This window comes from Stegostoma tigrinum, chromosome 1 (assembly GCF_030684315.1).
Source record: "Stegostoma tigrinum isolate sSteTig4 chromosome 1, sSteTig4.hap1, whole genome shotgun sequence".
NCBI lineage: Eukaryota > Metazoa > Chordata > Chondrichthyes > Orectolobiformes > Stegostomatidae > Stegostoma > Stegostoma tigrinum.
This window is the reverse complement of record NC_081354.1, coordinates 52,565,992-52,588,578: the sequence shown is the minus strand read 5'-3', so window position 1 is coordinate 52,588,578 and position 22,587 is coordinate 52,565,992. Positions and strand designations below refer to the sequence as shown.

Below are 22,587 nucleotides of genomic sequence, written 5' to 3'. Positions count from 1 at the left end.
CTCCCTTTGGAATAGGGGTGTTACATTGGCAGTTTCCAATTCTTTGGTACTTGTTCAGAATCCAAGGATTTTTGGAAAATTACAACCAACATATCCACTATCGCTGGAGGTCCTTACTGAAACTTTTTTTCTTCTTTGCAAGCATCAATGAAAATACAAAAAAAATTCTGCAACCAAGCAAAATGGAGTATGTTAATTTCATACAACTACCATATTCAACGAAACTGTTTCAGAACAAGAAAATATTAGCAACTGAAAATCTACTGTAATTAAACAATGCTTTTCATTACCAAACCATTTCAAAATCTCTTTTCTCAATTTCAAATATCATTTGCCTTTCTCTACACCACTATCTGCCATATTATCACAAAATTAATTAAAATCACATTTCAAATATTTAAATCTTACAAACACTACAGAATATCGGATGTAGAAGGGCAGGTTTTGTTTGCATTCCACCTCTGCTGGCATTTTGCCAGTGGCAGGCTGGTGTGACTTACCTGTGCTGAGAGCTATGGGTCTCGTAAGTTGCCAAATAATGGCTATTTAATGGCCTTAACCCACTATTTACCCAGTGGCAGGTTGTATTTTACTTTCTGGTAAGGCTGCAAACTTGGCTTGAAGCCTCATTCAACTGGGGGCTTCTTCGAGCAGGGGGCCCAATCGATCATCGCATGCCTGATTGGCCCCAGCAATCCTTGACTTGCCTTACTCCTGTACGATGATTGGCCTGGGGCCGACTGAAGTCCCAGATGGTTGCCATCGCTTCCACTAATACTGCTAATAGTGAAAAACTATCACCTCTTCGCTGGTTAGTCAACTCTCAATGTGGCCTGGTTTGAAGCACAAACAAATAGTTTGCACAGGCTACAGAATATAGCAAAACAGCATTTTAAAAAAATTAAGCAGTGCTCCACAGTCAGCCAGCAACAAGATGACATTTGCACTTCATGTTACTGTTTAGGAAACAGGTTGTAGCGCATGCTATCAAAATGAAAAGAATTGGGAAGGCTTTCTGTTTTAACTACATAAGGAGGGATATTTTCCCAGGACTATTTTCCTATGTAAGCTGTTACATCAGACTCTCTATAAAGGAAATTCTTCTGGAATCAATAAATGGTCTTTCATGGGCAAGTACTCGTTCACAGAATGTCCACAATAATAGGATGAATAGTGTTCAAGACACAGAGTATCTAGGTTACACGTACCAGAACTGTAACCATGTCATCATCTTTTAGCAGAGATTCTGATACCTAACGGACCACAGTCTGACACTTATTTCACATAAGATCACCATGAACTCAAAGCAAGGACATTCTGGGAGGGCTCATGAATATGCAACCACATGAAAAAGCTGCAGACTCAATCCCAACTTAGGTGCATGTACTCACTGGATTTAAAAATGTTCCACACATACTTTTAAAACACAACATTCAGAAACTTAGCTTGCAGCAAACACCTTTTAATTTGTAGTGTTTTTATAATAGAGGCACAATCTGGAAATTAACTTCAATAGCAAAGAATGACCAACAACCATAAAAGAAAAAAATTAAATAATGCAAATGTTTTACATTAAAATATGAGGTTAATTTAATGTTAAATATTCAATATACAGAATGCAGAAGGCATTGCCACAAAGTTTAAACAGAATGACAATCCAAAAGATTTACACATAGAAGCATTAATTTCAAAGACTGTTTACAATGTGTTTACAAAAAACATTCAGTGAATGACAGTACGCTATTAGCAAGAAAAGTAAGCATGGTCATAAGACTAAGCCCAAATATAGTTATTGGAATCCCACAACAGAAGCATAAGGAGGAAATAATTAACCCAATCTTGTTTTTCTCCCTTTTCTATCTCTTTTCCATGCTGCCTCGGAGATGGCAAGGAGATAGTCGTGAATCATAAAATATTTCAAGAATCTCAGTAACACTAATGAGTGGAAAATGCATTGCTAAAGGCACACGATTGTAGAGATAAGGCGGGTACGTGGCTTAGTTATTAGAGTTATACCTTTAAGACAACAGCAATGAAGCCAAATCAAAAACAAGCAAATCTTGAAAGTTTATGGCACCTAGTGAACATATATTAACATCACCAGATGTTTGTAAATATTAATATATTATCACTTAATGCCTTTATAATAAAGTTCCATTTCCTCCTCCCTGACCCAATCTCAAGGATTCTTATTTGACACAATTAACAAATGAATAAACAGTCTATTGGAAGTACAGTATTGGCTGTAATTTGGAGTGCTAAAGCAGCCATTTCCATCAGCACAGATGCTTCATTTAGGAGCGATCTAGCCTATTGCTTTGCAAAGTCATTACGTTTTGCTTAACAGTTCACTTGCTTTGTGAACTCAGGTGCCCTTTTGTGAAAGAACTTGTATAAAAATTGTCAATCATGTTTTCAAACAATTACACCGTAGAGACCAGAAGACACCAAACAAATCTAGTTACTGTTCAGTGCAAACCTGAATGTAGATATATACTAACTATTCCCCTCTAACCCCTGTACAAAAAGGAATAATTTTCTTAGGTCTTGGTCTTATAAAGTTTATTCAGTTACATAAAATGACCATATTCAATCTAATCTTCGGATTAACATATAGCAACAAAAGTGAGAAACAAATATATCGTTGACCACAATTTTACTTAGTCTCCCTGTCTCATAATAGGAAAAAAATTAAATTGATTTCATAACCACATCAATTATTTCTTCAGGCTTTGAGATATCACTGTTCCTCCAGCCAGGAAGGACCGTCAGAACCGGGAGCCTTCAACTTGATGTGGAACTGTTTCAGCACTTGTTCAAGTTGTTGCTGGTTGCCAGCAAAGTAGGCAGATACAGCATTGTGAAAGAGAAGGAGCTGGTTGTGCATGACTTTAATCTGTGGAGAGAACAGAATCATCACTATTCAAATTTTCGTTAAAAAAAAGTCCAAGATTTTGTAAACAGAAAGCACTAACATTTTCTCCTGCTCTTTAAGGCAATAAAAATCCAATATACAGACTTACTGTAGAATGATTAAGAAGTAGACTGTGGCAAACACTAATCAACAAAAATCACTGCAAATTTTATTCACAACTATATAAGAATGAGAAACAAAATTTTATGGATTCACATTGGATAAATTTTTCAGAATGTGAATTGACTTATGTTGCAAATGTGACTGGGCCGTTTTCTTTGGACATCAGTTTTATGAAGTTTATTCCGTTACAGAAAATGAAACGTATTTTCTGAAGAAGGGTCTAGGCCTGAAACGTCAGCCTTTCTGCTCTTCTGATGCGGCTTGGCCTGCTGTGTTTATCCAGCTCTAAACCTTGCTAACCCTACATTAAAAACAATTCAAGTTGAAGGAAAGGATGAATAAGATGCATTGATATAGTGCCACTCATGACTTCTGGATGTGCTGAAGGCTTTCCCTTTGAAATGGAGTCACTGTTGTAAGGTAGGAAATATAGCAACAAATTTGTGCACAACAAGGTCCAACAAATATTCATGATATTAATTAGTAATAATGGCCAGATAATTTGACTTTGTGATGTTGGTTGAGGAATGAATGTTGGCCAGGGGACCAAGTCAATTTAAGTTCTCCTTCAAAACGAGCTTTGGAATCTTTTGTATCAACCCAAGAAAGCCTCATTGAGCCAGCACTTCTGGACTTATTGCACTAGATTTTGTGAGCTTTGATTTAGTACTTAAATCTCTACAGAATGATTTATACCCACAACTGTCTGACTCGAAGACTACCGACTGAATCATGGTCAATGCTTTCTTACGAAAATAGACCCTTTTGTCTTCTCTCTAGAATACATCTCAAATATGGCAGATGGCGTATGGGCTAGTCTTAGGGCTTGTTCCTGATTGCACTAAGCAGTCCATTAGGAGCCAACAACATACTTGTTTTCTCTTCCCTTGTAAAGTGCTTTCAGATGTTCCAAATATGTGAACATAGAACACAACAACGCAGTACAGGCCATTTGGCCCTGGATGTTGCACCGACCTGTGAAACCAATCTGAAGTCAATCTAACCTACACTATTCCATTATCAACCATAAAAATTTATCCAATGACCATTTAAATGCCCTCAAAGTTGGCAAGTCTACTACTGTTGCAGGCAGGGCATTCCACGCCCTTACTACTCTCTGAGTAAAGAACATACCTCTGACATCTGCCTATATCTATCACTCCTCAATTTAAAGCTATGTCCCCTCGTGCGAGCCATCACCATCTGAGGAAAAAGACTCTCACTGTCCACCCTATCTAATCCTCTGATCAACTTGTATGTCTCCATTAAGAAGGCACTATGTAAATACACATTCCTTTTAGAAAGGTATTTGTTTCCATTCTTGTTAACTTCCTGTAAAGTAGTGCAATATAGATTGGGACGAGGAAGCACGAACATCAAATTTGCTTGTCCCGCAAATGTACCTTGATTACAGATTGAACTGGCTTGCTTGGCATTAAAACTAAAATAAGCAGAACAGTCTGTTAGATTGTAGATTTATAAAATATTTTACTCCAACTTATGGAACCCCTCTTGTCCAATTCTAGCCCATTCTACCACTCACCATACACATAACAATGGCACTGCTGCTACCTCCAGGAATGTGCTGGCTTTCCTGATGTTGATGCCATTTTCAAAGGCCACTGCACAGACACACAAGCACCAAGAATCTAAAGCTGCCCTGCACAGTACCTGACAACTGCTCCGGGCATGTCAAGGAAGGGAAAATTGGCGCCTCAGTTTGAAGGCATGGGTCTAGAAGCCTCAGAAGTAATGGTGGAGGAGTAGCTGTATATCAATATCTCACAAGGCCATCAATGGGGGCACGGCACCAGACCATGCTAGCCTGGTTCAAGGTTGTCACCTGGGTCAACACCCTCTCAGCTGAAGGCCATCTTCAATGAGAGAGATAATGGGAACTGCAGATGCTGGAGAATCCAAGATAATAAAGTGTGAAGCTGGATGAACACAGCAGGCCAAGCAGCATCTCAGGAGCACAAAAGCTGACGTTTCGGGCCTAGACCCTTCATCAGAGAGGGGGATGGGGTGAGGGTTCTGGAATAAATAGGGAGAGAGGGGGAGGCGGACCGAAGATGGAGAGAAAAGAAGATAGGTGGAGAGGAGAATATAGGTGGGCAGGTCGGGAGGGGATAGGTCAGTCCAGAGAAGACAGACAGGTCAAGGAGTTTGGATGAGGTTAGTAGGTAGGAAATGGAGGTGTGCCTTGGGGTGGGAGGAAGGGATGGGTGAGAGGAAGAACAGGTTAGAGGGGCAGAGACAGGCTGGGCTGGTTGTGGAATGCAGTGGGGGGAGGGACGAACTGGGCTGGTTTTGGGATGTGGTGGGGCAAGGGGAGATTTTTGAAGTTGGTGAAGTCCACATTGATACCATTGGGCTGCAGAGTTCCCAAGTGGAATATGAGTTGCTGTTCCTGCAACCTTCGGGTGGCATCACTGTGGCACTGCAGGATGCCCATGATGGACATGTCATCTAAAGAATGGGAGAGGGAGTTGGTTTCCCCAATGTAGAGGAGGCCACACCGGGTACAATGGATACAGTATACCACATTGGCAGATGTGCAGGTGAACCTCTGCTTAATATGGAAAGTCATCTTGGGGCCTGGGATAGGAGTGAGGGAGGTGGTGTGGGAGCAAGTGTAGCACTTCCTGCGGTTGCAGGGGAAGGTGCCGGGTGTGGTGGGGTTGGAGGGCAGTTTGGAGTGAACAAGGGAGTCACAGACAGAGTGGTCTGTCCGGAAAGCAGACAAGGGTGGGGATGGAAAAAATGTCTTGGGTGGTGGGGTCAGACTCCGACACTTCCGCCATCTACAATCCGACCCCAACACCCAAGACATTTTTCCATCCCCAGCCTTGTCTGCTTTCCGGACAGACCACTCTCTCCGTGACTCCCTTGTTCGCTCCAACCCCACCACACCCGGCACCTTCCCTTGCAACCGCAGGAAGTGCTACACTTGGCCCCACACCTCCTCCCTCACTCCAATCCCAGGCCCCAAGATGACTTTCCATATTAAGCAGAGGTTCACCTGCACATCTGACAATGTGGTATACTGTATCCATTGTACCCGGTGTGGCTTCCTCCACATTGGGGAAAACAAGCGGAGGCTTGGGGACCGCTTTGCAGAACACCTCTGCTCGGTTCGCGATAAACAACTGCACCTCCCAGTCGCGAACCATTTCAACTCCCCCTCCCATTCTTGAGATGACATGTCCATCATGGGCCTCCTGCAGTGCCACAATGATGCCACCCGAAGGTTGCAGGAACAGCAACTCATATTCCGCTTGGGAACCCTGCAGCCCAATGGTATCAATGTGGACTTCACCGGCTTCAAAATCTCCCCTTCCCCCACCACATCGCAAAACCAGCCCAGTTCGTCCCCTCCCCCCACTGCATCCCAAAACCAGCCCAGCCTGTCTCTGCCTCCCTAACCTGTTCTTCCTCTCACCCATCCCTTCCTCCCACCCCAAGCCACACCTCCATTTCCTACCTACTAACCTCATCCCAACTCCTTGACCTGTCCGTCTTCCCTGGACTGACCTATCCCCTCCCTACCTCCCCACCTATACTCTCCTCTCCACCTATCTTCTTTTCTCTCCATCTTCGGTCCGCATCCCCCTCTCTCCCTATTTATTCCAGAACCCTCACCTCACCCCCCTCTCTGATCAAGGGTCTAGGCCCGAAACGTCAGCTTTTGTGCTCCTGAGATGCTGCTTGGCCTGCTGTGTTCATCCAGCTTCACACTCTATTGCCATCTTCCTTGACATGACTAAGCCTTGTAGTTCCAGTAAATAGCACAGCAATACACCAGTACTATTGGCCTGGTATCTCTGGCTGAAGGAAAAGGCATGGCATGGATGGGTAAGCATCCAGGAAGGTTCGAAGAGAGCAAGTGTTAAGAGAATAAGTAAAACAGTTTGGAAATGCAGTCTGGTTTAATCCATGAGAGTTGGGAGCATTCACTGAATACAAGGTGTCTTTGTTGGTGCAATGCAATTATAACTGCCATTGTGGCCTATGGATCAAGAAGAATGTACTGTAAGTGGATCGGAGAACAGCAGTGACAGTCCTTAGAAGCTAGCCAGTGTCTGTGAAAATGGGGCACGCGTGGTCAGTGCCCAAGCAGCACGTTCTGCGATGCTGGTGCCTGACGTTCAACATAGAAACCCTTTGAAGCACGTAGCAACCTTATGTCACCACGTCCCTCTTTGACTTCCAAATTGAGAATTCTTAGCATTTAGCTTTCTTGTGGTCAGTGGTGCGATAGAATGCTGCACAATTAATGGAGCGAGATATGAAACTAATAATGTCATTTACAAATAATAAACCCCCTTAATACACAACTTACAGCTGCCTAGCAAGAATTGTGCCTGAACGCCTAGAATGTGAAGTATGCAAATTGTTCCTGACACCAAGATGTGCCTCGCCAGGCTTCTTATGCAAATCTGCCATATTTCTCACTGTAGTCCACATCATTCAGGCCCCAATAGATTCTATCCATAGAGTTACAGTGAATCTGGAGGACAGGAACAAGCTTTCCGACTTAATTGATGTATGCTCCACTCTTACCTCTTCTTATCTCTCTCCAGCAAGCCCTGTCAGCACATAATGCTATTCTTTTCTCCTCATTTAGTTGCAAATGTAACTAGGCTAGTTATTCTCAACTTCTCCATATAGTAATGAGTTCCACATACCAGCCACACTTCGGTAAGGTTTCTGCTGAATTCCCTATTAGGCCTATTAGTAATAACGTTAGATTTTCCAACCAGGGATCATAAATATAAGCCATAGCACAGAGGGGTTGGAAACAGTAGAATCCCTTGGGTGCTTTACAAAGAATGTGAATCAAGTATATAGCAAATACACAAGAATCCTGAATGAGACTTTGTCATTTCCAATTGGTAATGTTTTGCCATTTGGGCTGTGTACTTAACATGGGATGTATTTTGGAATATTAAAACTATTAATTACATTGAGAGAAATGTGCTGTAAGGGGATAAGTGAACTTTATGATAAATTCCACAATATTCCAGAAAAAATGTTCTGTAATGTATTTTTCCAACATTTATGAATAAAGTACATTTTTGGGAAAAAAATTTCTATCACATCCACACTATTGTGCCCTCTCATAATTATAAAGGTCTCTATGGGTCAACCCTCAGTCCATTTAGCTTTTCCTAATAAGCACATTCTCTCAGCTTAAAATCAAAGGAGGCTGCCATTTAATACAAATTAAAACTTGAGTTTTAATACAAGTTTAACATAATCACTGCTTTTCAATGTTATCTCCCTAGAAATGAACCCTAGTTCTTCATTTGCCATTTTTATAGCCATGTTAACTTGTTACTATTTTTAATGACTTATGTATTTCTGTTCTAAGATTTACTACCCAGTTAGACTCTGAATATTCAAAATACATAATCTCACGCTATTTATAATAGTTTATACTGAATTAATTTATCAACTGCACATTCATTTTTCAGGTTATCAATGTCTTATTGAGTTGAATTGCATTCTTCCTCAGTATTAATGACACCCTAAACAATTGTTGTCAGCAAATTTTGAAACTCTACTTTTGAAATTCCAGAGTCCAAGTCATTTATAAGAGTGTTAAAAAACAGTAGTCCCAGCCCTGATCCTTCAGAACACTTCTTCCCAACTTTTGGTAGTATGAGTGGCTACTTTTAACCATTATGCTGTTTTCTGTTTTGTAGCTAGCTTACCATTCACTGCGCTACTTGTTCCAGGAAAGCTTACATACTCTGACCTTAGTCATGAGTTTGCAACTGGGCACTTCATCAAAAATCTTTTGGTTTGTATTCATTCATGAAACATGGGTGTCACTGGTGGGCCAACACTTATTGCCTGCCCCAGTTGCCCTTGAGAAGGTGGTGGTGAGCTGCCTTCTTGAACCATGGCAGTCCACATGCTGTGGGTAGACCCACAATACTGTTTGGGAGGGAATTCAGAATTCTGACCTAGCAACATGAAGGAACAAGGATATATTTCCAAGTTAGGATGGCATGTGGCTTGGAAGGGAGCTTGTGGGATGGTCGTGTTCCCATGTATATTTTACCCTTGACCTTCTAGATGGAAGCGCTTGTGCATTTGGAAGGTGCTGTCTAAGGATCTTTGTTGAATTTCTGAAGGGATTCTTGTAGATATTGGTGGTGGATGGAGCAGATGTTTGTGGATATGGTGCCGATGAAACAGGCTGCTTTGTCTTGGATGGTGTTAAGTTTCCTGAGTGTTGTTGAATCTGCACTCATCTACAAAAGTGGGAAGTATGCCATCTGATTCCTGACTTATGCCTTGTTGAAAATGGACAGGTTTTAGGGAGTCAGGATGTGAGTTATTCTCTGCAGTATTCCCAACCTGACCTGCTCTTGTAGCCACTGCATTTATGTGGCAAGTGCAATTCAGTTTCTGGTCAATGCTAACTTGTTAATAGTAGGGGATTCAGTGATGGTAACACCACTGAATGCGAAGGGAGGATGGTTGGAATATTTCTTATTGGAGACAGTGATTGCCGGGTATTTGTGTGGCATGAAGGCTACTTACATTACATCTATAATATTATCCTCATTTATGTTTTTTATAGCATTCTTAGAATTCAACAAGGTTCCACAAGCATGACTTCCCCTTTTAAAATTCATGCTATTCCATATTTCAGTCTCCATAATTGTTTATCAATTGTACCTTTGAATAAAAACTCCCCAATCCTTCCTATTATCAGCATTAAGCTACCTACAATCCTCAGACTGGCTTTATTTTCTTTATAACTAAAGGGATAACAACAGTTGTTTGCTGGTCCTCTTTTTTCTAATGTGCGTGTGTGCATATGTTCATTAGAAAAGGACAGGAAGACAGCCAATGTTAAAAGAAAAATACAAAACAGACTGCAACCAACCAGGTCAAGAGACAGAAATGTACATTTCAAACACTACAATTATAATTGAAGATCTAACTCTGGCATTTGAGTCTGACATTACAATCAGAAATCATTCAGTAGTGTTCAATGTTACATTACAGCCCAGTATAAGCTGAGTCTACCTCTATCTTCAGTATCACTTTAAGTTTGTTCCCAAAGCACTGAACAAGTGTAATCTTAAAGTGATTTGGCTGGAATCTTATGTGTTACAGTCTGGTGTAGATGTGCTTCCAGTACAAAAAAGTGTGTTGCAGTGCTTCATTTACAACAAGTGCAACACCATTCTTGTCATCTTCTAGCAATCCTGAGTATAGCATGGTAGCTTTTTCCTTTGAAATCCTTGTTAGTCACATCCTGGCCAATGGTATTAATGAATGTCCAACATTTTAATTGAGTAATCAGTCATCTTGTTGACAAATGGAAGAAGGTAAACTGGCAACAGTTACTAAACCGAGTCTTTTCGTAAACCTTGAATGGACAGCTCTCCAAATAATCCTAGCACACTACATCTTTGAGTTTCAGATTCTATATAAAGTCAAGTTTGACTCTGCAGGGTTTCTAGCTCTTTGCACTATTCTTGATTCAGCTATGAACCAGCAGGCTGTGGTTAGTGCTAACGGGGGAGACCATACTGTAGATCAGGATTCTTATGGGGCTTGACAGGATAGGTGTGGGAAGGTGTTGCCCATTTAAGACAGAGATGTTTTCTCTCTTAGATGGTAGTGAATCTATGGAATTCTTTACTGCGGAGGGCTGTTGATGCTGGGTCATCAAGCACATGCAAGGCTGAGGTAGATTTTTAATCAATAAGGCTATCAAGAGTTACAGGGAAGTTGGAGGAAAGTAGAGTTAAGCATAATCAAATCTGCAATGATTTTATTGAATAGCACAACAGACTCAATGCCTACTTCTGCAGTGTATTGTTTAACCTTGTCACACTGCAACTGACCCTCCCAACTGTAGCAGCACTATAGGACCTTAGTTTTGCACCTCCTAGCAGTGCTGAAACTCCTGTGGTCTATCCAGTGCTATTTCTGGTTCCCAAATTGCTTTGGATTTGTTATTTGACTAGACAGATAAGGCATGATGAAAGTATAATACAAGAACAATGGGATCTGAATTATATTTGTGTGTGCTGGTTTAGCTAAACCTTTCCTTTAAGGCCACATTACTACATAACGTCATTCAATCATGTGCAGTAACACTTAAGATTAACTAGGCTTTTTTCACAATACCTTGTTTTCATCTAGAAACTTCAGTTTGACTGATACACTTCCTCGAAGCTTGTCAAATTTTTCCTTGTGAATCTGGAACTGTTGCTGAGACTGCTCAATTTTTGGAATTGTAACTGCATCGCGAGGGCCAAGGTTCAGTTCCTCTAAATCGGTTCGGTATGCATCATACTCTATCCTGCAGCACAAATCACAGAACAACATAAATCGTATAAATTACCATTTCAAATTAATGACACTGAATTAAAGCAGTGACTGAAAAGGAATCTTTTTCTCAGAATATCAGAGACAATACGTGAAGGTACATTTTGCAATATATTCCGTATGATCACAGGATATGCAGAATTGTATGCTAGAAGGATCAAAAACACATCTCAAATATACAAAAGGTTACATCACTTCAGAGATGGCAGCAGCTTATTTTTTAATTATGCTCTGGCATTAATGAGTGAACTTCCTACATGACCTTATCAAAATATTGTCCAAGATAACTCAATAATTACAGAAGTGATACATGTCATGCAACATCTTTCTATGCTGTATGAAGCTGGATAGCATGCATTGTACAATCTGTTCATACTTCAGTCTGACTTAGTTCAATTTCTCATATTGTTCCAGCGCTGATACTTACATCATAAAAGGTGTTACCATTGCCCCCAGAGAAAGACTGCTGCTCACAAAGCAGTGTGTGTTTAATTATAATTTCAATTCTTACAAAAAAAGAGAGGACATGCTGTGCTTGTTTACAATAGCTGCCAGGTCTCACACTTCAAAGCAATGATGTAACATAGTCACTGAGTTCAGATAACTTTGCAAAGACATTTGAAACCCTAGATTTCACTGCAGCATTGTAGATCTCCAAGTCAGCTTCACAATCAACAAATCATACAAAAAAATTGCAAGGGTTAACAAGTTATTTATTTGTGGATTACTGTTGAAAATGAGACTCCCTAAATGGTTTCGCATGTTTGTTCAGTGAGTAAGTGACCTTTATAGAGAAGAGAAATTTCAGACTGAATGCTGAATTAGTAGACTGCAGCCGGACTTCAAGGAGAAGCATGTTAGCGCTTGGGAATTTAAGGGGGCTGGGAGGAAGAGAAGAAAAGATTAGCCAGAAACGCCGTCTCTTATCCCAATTCAGTGAACCCCATTAAAAACTATGCTGGTGTTGTCTTTGGCTCAGCTGCTAAAGTGTGTTTACAAAATACTGTGACGTAAGAAAAATCCTAGTGTAACAGAGGCTTCAGGAAAGTGCCTTCCCACAAACAGTAAAACTAGAATGCTCAAAAACACGGTCAAACGTTTGACAGATTCTTGAAGGGAGGAACAGAGGAGGGACAAGAGAGAATGTGGGGCTTAGCTTGAGGCACAGAGAGTTGGGGAGGAAATGGAACGCAAAGGAGGTCAGAATCCGAGAAAGAAATAAAAACAGAAAATTCTGGAAATACTCAACAGGTCAGGTAATATTTGTGGGGACAGAAAGTGTTCATTTTTCAGGTTGATGAACATAGAACTAGGAAAAAGTAGAGATTTAGTAGGTTTTGGGGTGTGGATGGGGCAACGACAATGAAAGGCCTCGGACAGAAGGGAAGAAAGGCAAGTTGAAAAACAGAAGGCTTAATGCACAGTGCTAAAAGAAACATTAAAAAGATGATAGGGTATAGAAACAAACAAAGAAACAAAAATATACTTATAACAAATGCATTGCTGACTGAATGTAAAAATAAGAGAAAAACCAAAATGTGCAACATGGGGGTGGAAAGAGATTTACAGTCCTAAACTGAACAAGGAAAAAGGTTCAGGTTAGGGCTGGTGTCAGGCCGAAGGCGGTCAAAAACCTTTGAGATATTTAAAGAAAGAATAAGCATTTTAAATTTACGGCATTCAGTAACAAAGAACAGATAATGTGATTTGCCAGAAGTTGAAAGAAGTGGTGGATAAAAAGACCCACCATTAGCATAAATACTGCCTCTTCCAAACTGCTACCAGTTCTGTTGGATAACTGGACTCGAAACTAAGTGTTTTTTCTCCACAGATGCTGCAAGATACGCAGCGTTTCTCCAGCGATTTTTGTCTTTTTTTTGGTTTCAGATGTCCACCATCAGCAGTTTTTTGCTTTATTTTAATGGAGATAATTCAGGTTGGAAGATCAGCTTGGTCAAATAAAATGCTAAAGTGGCGAAACATCTGGTTTATACTAGTCAGGGTATGGGATAAATTTGTGGCAATTACGCAAAATTTGTGAGGTCAAAGCCTATTTTCTGTTAGCCTAAGGAGAATTATAGTTTACCAGAGACAAATATCAGACAAACAGCATGACAACAAACAGAATTGAAAGCAAAAAAGGTGGAAATCGCAGCAGGTCAGGCAGCATTCATGATAAGAGAGTGAGTTAATATTTTGAGTCTAGATGATTCATCAGAGCCGACACGAAGTGTGGAGGGGGCAGCACTTATGCAACAGTGGGTGGGGGGGGGGAGATGGTGGGGGCATGTGGGGGGGGGGTGAATGCTGTGATTATGTACAGGAATTGGAGGAGTCAAGAGATATAGAGAAATTACATGAGTTACACATGGGTCTTGTGTTGAGATGATGCCTCTAAGGGGCAAGCAGATAAGGAAGGAGAATATCATGATTATGGAATCATGGGGACTTTCAAAGCAACAGTGTAAGGTGGGAAGTGAAACCTTTGCCAGAAAGTTTCTGCATATGCTCAGATATTGAAGAAGAATGTCCAAGTGATTTAAGGAATGAGGTTTTCTCACAGTAAATTTAGAATGAATTGGGACTGAAAATAAGATGGATTAAGAAATACAAAGAAGTCGTCAAAGCAGAAATTCAGACCATAACACAGAGGCTATGGGAGATAGGAAGAATAAGAGATAGTTGTGATCAAGGATAAGAACATTTGTTTGCAGGGCAAGATACAGGAAGGACAGCAAAAGACGCAATTCAGAGTGGTTGAAAAATTAGAGTGCAGAGGACAAGGAAAATATCTTGGACAAATGCTGTGGAGCTGAGAGGGGTGGGAAGCAGGCAGTAGCTTTTTTTTAAATGGAGGGGTGAGAACAGGTGAAATATTTGAATGGGGAAGTAGTGATATGGAGGAGTAATCATAAAATAGGTGACTGTCTCACTTAGTACGAAGAACCACACTATCACTGACACAGTTACAGCAATGATGAGAGGGAAGATTAGTCAATGAGCTGCAAGGTGTCAGTCAATTCCACGATGTCATTAAGCCACACTTTAAGCGAATAAGGTCTTTTGTCACAAATGAACAGACATTCTGGAGGGAAATGTGCTGATTCAACCTTGAGAATGTTTGAGAGTGCAGGTTGACTGTGCTGGAAAGAAACTTATAACATTAACTCCAGGAGACATACTAGGCAATGAAGACAAATGAGAACTGATGCTAGGCAGCTGATTCCTATTTCTAAAAAGAGATTATAATAGTTACTATCATGGGGTTGTTAGAGAATAATCAGTGAGGCACAAAATTAACTTTCTATAATGAGATTCATGCCTGAATATTTGCGTAAGTGAATGAAGGCAGGAGTAATGATGGATTATAGTGGATGAGTGGAATACTTGAGAATGGGGAAGGGAAAGGTGACATGGCTTGATGATCAATGATGAGAGGGAGGGTGTCAGAAGAACCCAAGGAGAATTGAGAAAAGATCAGAACAGGATCAAACATACGATAAACCTTACATAGGACCCTAATGATAATCACTTTGAAGGCCCACATGCAAATTTTGAACAATAGGCGAGGTACTAGGGAGCTCGCTGTGCCAATTCAGCCATATACAGAAGAGTCAGCCCATTCATTGGGGTAGTTGGGTTGAAAATAGCAAAGCGGGAGAAAATTTAAAAGTAACAACTTTTCTGGAGTGACTGGAAACTGAAGATTTAAAATTATACATGCATTGAGGAAATACATACACTCATAACATGGGAAAGTTAAACAATTTTTAGAACACATGACTTAATGGTCATGGATTCTTGAGACAACATGACTAATTCAAAGCTACCACAGATAACTTAAACAAAAGTGACAATCATACATGTACTCAGTCAACATTAACAGTGTCTTGTACAAAATACTGCTTGACCTATATCATCCTTTTTGTTGGAGACTGAAATACACATCTTGTGTTATGACACTGCATTTCCAGTTCAGTCTTAAACAAAGTCATACAGGTCATTGCACATGCATTGACAATGAACATCAAGAAGTAAGGAAGTGCTTTCATATTGAAATGTTTCTAAAGCTAGTATTTGCTGGCATTGTGTGTGTACTTGGTTTAAAAAAAAAACTGGTGCTGATTACTGAGCTTATTTTTCAGATTTGCAGACTTCACCACAAATAATTCTACACATGGGCATCATCAAGCATCAGCTATGCAGTGCGTGGCCAATGTATATGGCATAACATGGGTCAGGAAAAGAACATAGAGAGATCGAGTTCCAGAACCAAGAGGTTATGGTGAAGCTGTACAAAACTCTGGTGCGGCCGCACTTGGAGTATTGTGTACAGTTCTGGTCACCGCATTATAAGAAGGATGTGGAAGCTTTGGCAAGGGTGCAGAGGAGATTTACTAGGATGTTGCCTGGTATGGAGGGAAGGTCTTACGAGGAAAAGCTGAGGGACTTGAGGCTGTTTTCACTAGAGAGAAGGTGGTTGAGAGGTGACTTAATTGAAACATATAAAATACTCAGAGGGTTAGATAGGGAGAGCCTTCTTCCTAGGATGGTGACGGCGAGCACGAGGGGGCATAGCTTTAAATTGAGGGGTGAAAGACATAGGACAGATGTCAGAGGTAGTTTTTTTTACTCAGAGAGTAGTAAGGGAATGGAACGCTTTGCCTGCAATGGTAGTAGATTCACCAACTTTAGGAACATTTAAGTCGTCATTGGACAAGCATGTGGACGTACGTAAAACAGTGTAGGTTAGATGGGCTTGAGATCGGTATGACAGGTCGGCACAACATCGAGGGCCGAAGGGCCTGTACTGTGCTGTAATGTTCTATGTTCTATTAAGCTCAACAAATTAATTAAATCTCCAAGCTCTAGTGCATTGAGAAACAGAACGGCAATCTTATTCCAGAGGATCAGCTTATTGGAAAACACTCAGAATATTGGAGTAATAAAGCATGGAAGCAGGCCCTTCAGTCCTAACTGATCCATGCTGACCATGGAGCCCACTCAGCTGGTTCCAATTGCCTGCATTTGCTCCATATCCCTCTAAACCCTTCCCATCCATATACCTATCCAAATGTTTCTACCTTAGCCACTTCCTGAAAACAGTCTATTCCATATATACAACACTCTCTGCATGAAGAGGTTTCCCCTCAGATCCTTCTTAAATCTTCTCCCTCTCCCCTAAAATCTATGTTGTTTGTATGGGTTTTAGTAAGGCCTTTGACCAGGTCCTGCACAGCAGGCTAGTCATGAAGGTTACGCGGGATCTAGGGACAGCAAGCTACTTGGATTCTGAACTAGCTTGATGGTAGGAAGCAGAGGGCCACTGGAGTGAACAGAAATTGAAGATTTAAAATTATACACGCATTGAGGAAATACATACGTTCATAACATGGGAACATGTCTAGCTTCCAATTTTCCATCCCTGGGAAAAAAACTACATGCATTCATCCTATCCATGCCCCTCATGATTTTATACACCTCAATAAAAGGTCACCCCTCATTCTCCTACATTCCAAGGAATAAAGCCCTAGCCCGGTCAACCTCTCCCTGTGACTCAGGCCTACTAGCCCTGGCAACATCCTTGTAAATCTTGTTTGCACACTTTCCAGTTTAACTATGTCTTTCCTATAACAGGGTGACCAAAATTGCACACAATACTCTTAAGTGCGGCCTCACCAACAACTTATACAACTGTAACATAACATCTCAACTCCTACACTCAATGCCTTGGCCAATGAAGGCCAGCATGCTAAATGCCTTCTTCACCACCCTGTTTACCTGTGACGCTGCTTTCAATGAACTATGTACTTGTACTCCTCGGTCTCTCCGTTCCACAATACTCCTCAGGACCTTACCATTTACTGTACAAGTCCTACCTTGATTTGACATTCCTAAGTGCAACACCTCACTCTTATTCGTATTGAATTGCATTTGCCAATCCTCAGCCCACTACTCCATCTGATCAAGATCCCTCTGTAATTTTCGATATCTTTCTTCGCTATCAACTCTACCCCATAATTTTGTACCATCTGCAAGCTTACTAATCATGTCTTGTACATTCACATCCAGATCATTTAATACCAAATAACAAAGGTCCCCCAATGGCACACCACTTGTCACAGGCTTCCAGTCTGAGAAACAACTTTCAAACATCATCCTCTGCTTCCTATCAAGCTAGTTCGGAATCCAAGTAGCTAGCTCTCCCTAGATACCACGCGACCTAACCTTCATGACTTGCCTGCTGAGCAGGATCTTGTCGAAGACCTTACTAAAGTTCATACAGACAACATCCATTGTCCTACCCTCATCTATCCTGTTGGTTTCCTCTTTGAAAAACTCTAAAAATTTGTCAGACGTGACTTCCTATGCACAAATCCGTACTGACCATCCCTAATCATACCTTGACTATCCAAATGTTGGTTGATCCTGTCCCTCAGTATCCTCTCCAATAACTTGCTCATCACTAATGTCAGGCTCATTGACCTGTAGTTCCCTGTCTTGTCTTTGCTACTTTTCTTAAACAATGGAACAACATTAGCCACCCTCTAGTCTTCCGAAACTTAACCAGTGGCTAAAGATGAAGCAAAAATCTCTGCAAGGGCCTCTGCAATTTCTTCCCTAGCCTCCCGCAATATCCAATGACATCTTTTATAATATGATTTAAATCCACTTTATACAGGGTCCAAAATCTTCCTAATTAATATATGCTCGTGTATGAATACCAAGAAAAGTTTGCTTTTTAAAGTTGGTAGCAAAATACACAATCTGTGAAATCAAGTTTTACATGTGCCATGGCAGCACGTGAATATATATTTTTCTGATTTTCAACAATACCCACATAAACTAAGTAAAACTACTATATTTTTTTGGAAACAGCAGCTATAAAACTGTCAATTAATATTCTATCAAAATTGCACCACTACAAATGATATACCTGGCATTTTCATAATGTTTTACTGCGATTAATGTGTCTTCAATTGTTTTGTTCACCAAAGTATTTACACTGGCAATGAAAAAGTTAATTGCTCCAAGAAGCGTCTCCCCATTTTTACACAGCAACTTCTGGGTTTCAGCATTATATCCAAACTCTTCCTGAAATATAAACAGAATGAAATTTGCATGTATACAAAGAGACCAACAGAAGGCTTCATTAAATACCTAAACAATGTACATCAATAAATATAAATCAGAGCTTTGTCATATTAAAATTTTAGCTGAACACGCAAAAGAATACAAGATATAGATTACAGTAGTTACACTTTTGAACATTTCTCTTATTGATACCACTGAAGCATATGGCTTTTGTGTAAAGGTATGGGTGGAGACAAAGTTCTGTTCAGAGAGAAACCAGATGACTACAGAAATAAAAACAAAGTGTTGGAGAAATTCAACAAGTCTGGCAACATTTCTGGAGACAGAAAAAGAGTAAATATTTTGAGTCTCATAGATTCAGGTGTTTACTGGACAGAAGGCAGCGTTTGGCCCAACTGATCAAGAAAGATCTGACAAGACAAACCTAACCTATTTTCCTGCTCTTCATAGCCCAGAGGCTACAGGAATGCAAGTGAATATTTAGTGCTGCTTAAACGTGATGATAAGTTTTACCTCAACTATCCTTTCAGGCAGAAAGTTTCAGATTCCTACAATGCTGAAGTGAAAGCTTTTTATTCAAATCCCCTCTTAGCCTTTCCATATTATCTTAAATCAATTCTCCTAGGTTACTGACTCCTTTGCCTATGGAAAAAAATGTCTTCCTATGCACCCTATCTGGGTGCCTCAATCTTATGCACCTCTGTCAGGTCCCCTCTCAACCTCCATTGCTCAAAGGAAAACAATCCCAGCCTACTCAATCTTACCCCATAGCTCAGATCCTCCAGCCCAGGTAGCACTCTAGTAAATCTCCTCAGTACCATCTCTAGTGTAATCTCATCTTTCCTATAATATGGTGACTAGAACTGCAAACAGTACTCTAGTAGCCTCGTCAGTTTATACAGTTCCAGCACATCCTCTCTGCTCTTGAATTCTATGTCAGGAATTAATGAAGTCAAGGCAATCTCATGTACCAAGTGCATCAAATGTGCTACCTTAAGGCATCTGTGGTTATGCACACCTAGGCGTCTCTACCTGCAGTACTTTCCAGGGTCCTATGATTCATAGTGTAATTCTTTGCCTTGTTAGCCCACCTCAACTGCATTACTTCACAATTTTTTGGGTTGAATCTCATTTGCTATTGCTCCACCTCCCTGATACTGTCCCACTTTTTACAACTAACTAACGTCCTCAATATTTACCATCCTACCAAATTCCACGTCATCTGCGAATTACTTAATTATACGCCTTACAGTTAAGTGCAACTCAGTAACACACACCACAGACAGCAAGGCCCCCAGCACAGAGACCTGTGGAGCCCCACTAGAAATGGACCTCCATTCACAGAAACATCCCTCTACCACTACGTTCTGCTTCCAGTATCTCAGCCAATTTTGCAAGCAACTTACCACCTTGTGTTGGATCCCATAAATTCGGACTTTCTTGACTCGTTTACCATGGGGGACCTTAGCAAAAGCCATACTGAAATCTATTTAGACCACATTAAATACATTACCTTAATCAACATTTCTGGTCATCTCCTCTGAACATCTCAACAAATTTGTCAAACACAACCATCCCTTAAAAAATCCATGCTTGATTAAGGAACAAAATCTATGCTTGATTAAGATAATAAAATGTGAGGCTGGATGAACACAGCCGGCCCAGCAGCATCTCAGGAGCACAAAAGCTGACGTTTCGGGCCTAGACCCTTCATCAGAGAGGGGGATGGGGTGAGGGTTCTGGAATAAATAGGGAGAGAGCGGGAGGCGGACCGAAGATGGAGAGAAAAGAAGATAGGTGGAGACGAGAGTATAGGTGGGGAGGTAGGGAGGGGATAGGTCGGTCCAGGGAAGACGGACAGGTCAAGGAGGTGGGATGAGGTTAGTAGGTAGGAGATGGAGGTGCGGCTTGGAGTGGGAGGAAGGGATGGGTGAGAGGAAGAACAGGTTAGGGAGGCAGAGACAGGCTGGACTGGTTTTGGGATGCAGTGGGAGGAGGAGAAGAGCTGGGCTGGTTGTGTGGTGCAGTGGGGGGAGGGGACGAACTGGGCTGGTTTTGGGATGCAGTGGGGGAGGGGGATATTTTGAAGCTGGTGAAGTCCACATTGATACCATTGGGCTGCAGGGTTCCCAAGCGGAATATGAGTTGCTGTTCCTGCAACCTTCGGGTGGCATCATTGTGACACTGCAGGAGGCCCATGATGGACATGTCATCTCAAGAATGGGAGGGGGAGTGGAAATGGTTTGCGACTGGGAGGTACAGTTGTTTATTGTGAACCAAGCGGAGGTGTTCTGCAAAGCGGTCCCCAAGCCTCCGCTTGGTTTCCCCAATGTAGAGGGAGCCACACCGGGTACAATGGATAGAGTATACCACATTGGCAGATGTGCAGGTGAACCTCTGCTTAATATGGAAAGTCATCTTGGGGCCTGGGATAGGGGTGAGGGAGGTGGTGTGGGGGCAAGTGTAGCATTTATCTGTGTTGCTCCATGAGCAGATATACATTGTCCCTCAATTCTTCGTAGTAACACCACTGAAGTTAGACTGATTGGCCTGTAATTTCCAGGTCCATCTCAGTCCCATTTTTTAAAAAATAATGGAACAATGTTAGCTGTCTTCCAGTCCTCTGAGACCTCACTTGTAGCCAGAGAAAAATCTGAAAATTAATGCCTAATATCTCCTTAGTCAATGTATATATCTTGACTGGGCCTGTAGTCTTACACTTCTAAGGCTGCTAAACCTGTTAGTACTTACAGCCATAGATTCATATAGCACAGAAACAGACCCTTCGGTCCAACCAATCAATGCCAAATGTAAATCGCAAACTAAACTAGTCCCATCTGTCCTCTCCTGACCCATATACCTCCAAAGCTTTCCTATTCTTGTACTTATCCAACTGTCTTTTAAATGTTATAACTGTGTCCACATCTACCACTTACACAACAAGTTCTTTCCACACACAGACCACCCTGTGTAAAAAAAATTGACCTCGTCTTTTTTAAACATCTCTCCTCAATCCTCCATCCTAGGGAAAAGACACCCAATCTCTGTGTTAGTTTCTTCTAATATTTCAAAGTCCTTTATCCTGATGTCTATACCTGCGTCTTCCTTCTCCATTGTGAAGGCTGACACAAAGTTTTCATTGAGGACTGTGTTCATGTTTTTGAGGTAAACATACAGGTTACATCTCTAGTCCCTAATGTGCCTACTCTTCGCTAGTTATTTCCTTGCTCTCTATATATTTCAAAAGCCATTTGGGTTTTCCTTTATTTTATTTACCAATACTATTTTAGCAATACCCCTGCACTTTTTATACACTTCGAGACTCTGCCATACTGAGCACTTGGTATTTACCATAAACTTATATTTTTCCCTTAATCCTAGTCTTTATGTCCCTTGACATCTGGGGTTCTTCAGTCTTGGCCATCCCTTGTCTTAACGGGAATTTTTTGGTCTAAGACTCTTGTTATTATGTTATATATTTTAGATGTTTGTAAAATCATGAGGAGCACTGATTAGGTGAATAGCAAAGGTCTTTTCCTAGGGTGGGTGAGTTCAAAACTAGGGGGCATATTTTTAAAGGTGAAAGGAGAAAGGAGAAAGATTTAAAAGGGATCTGAGGGGCAACTTTTTCACAGAGGATGAATCGTATGTGGAATGAGCAGTCAGAGGAATTGGTAGATGCAGGGGCAGTTACAACTTTTAAGAGACATTTGGATAGGTACACGAATAGGAAGGGTTTAGAGTGATAAGGACCAAACGCAGGGAAGTGGGACTAGTTTAGTTTGGAAAACTTGGTCAGCATGGACGAGTTAGGTCGTAGGCTGTTTCCATGCTGTGTGACTATTTCCTCCTTGAATGCCTACCACTGCTATGACAGTTTTGTCTATACATAATTACCCCATTCCACTTTGGCTCATCCTTATCCTTTTTCCATAATTATCCTAAATCTAACTGCATTATGGTATCTATCTTCAAAATGCTCCTCTACTGATATGCCTTCCATTTGACTAGGCTCATTTCCAAACTGCTCTTCCCTTGTTGGGCTTTCTAAATAATGGCTAAGAGAGTCCAAAGAATTTTCTCTGGAACTTATT

The 22,587-nt window shown here is 41.0% G+C and overlaps 1 protein-coding gene across 12 annotated transcripts in view; it reads right to left on the bottom strand.

Annotated features, from left to right (window-relative positions):
• Positions 1-1,585: 1,585 nt before the first annotated feature.
• Positions 1,586-22,587, bottom strand: part of arfip1 (ADP-ribosylation factor interacting protein 1 (arfaptin 1)) — a 180,854-nt gene continuing 159,852 nt past the window's right edge. For all 12 annotated transcript variants that reach the window (XM_048534859.2, XM_048534904.1, XM_048534851.2 and 9 more), the window contains 3 exons: positions 18,336-18,493; positions 11,198-11,372; positions 1,586-2,896 (listed from right to left, as the gene is read on the bottom strand). In XM_048534859.2, coding sequence (XP_048390816.1) covers positions 2,741-2,896; positions 11,198-11,372; positions 18,336-18,493 — 489 coding nt within the window. In that variant the 3' untranslated portion in view covers positions 1,586-2,740. The remainder of the gene's footprint in view (positions 2,897-11,197; positions 11,373-18,335; positions 18,494-22,587) is intronic.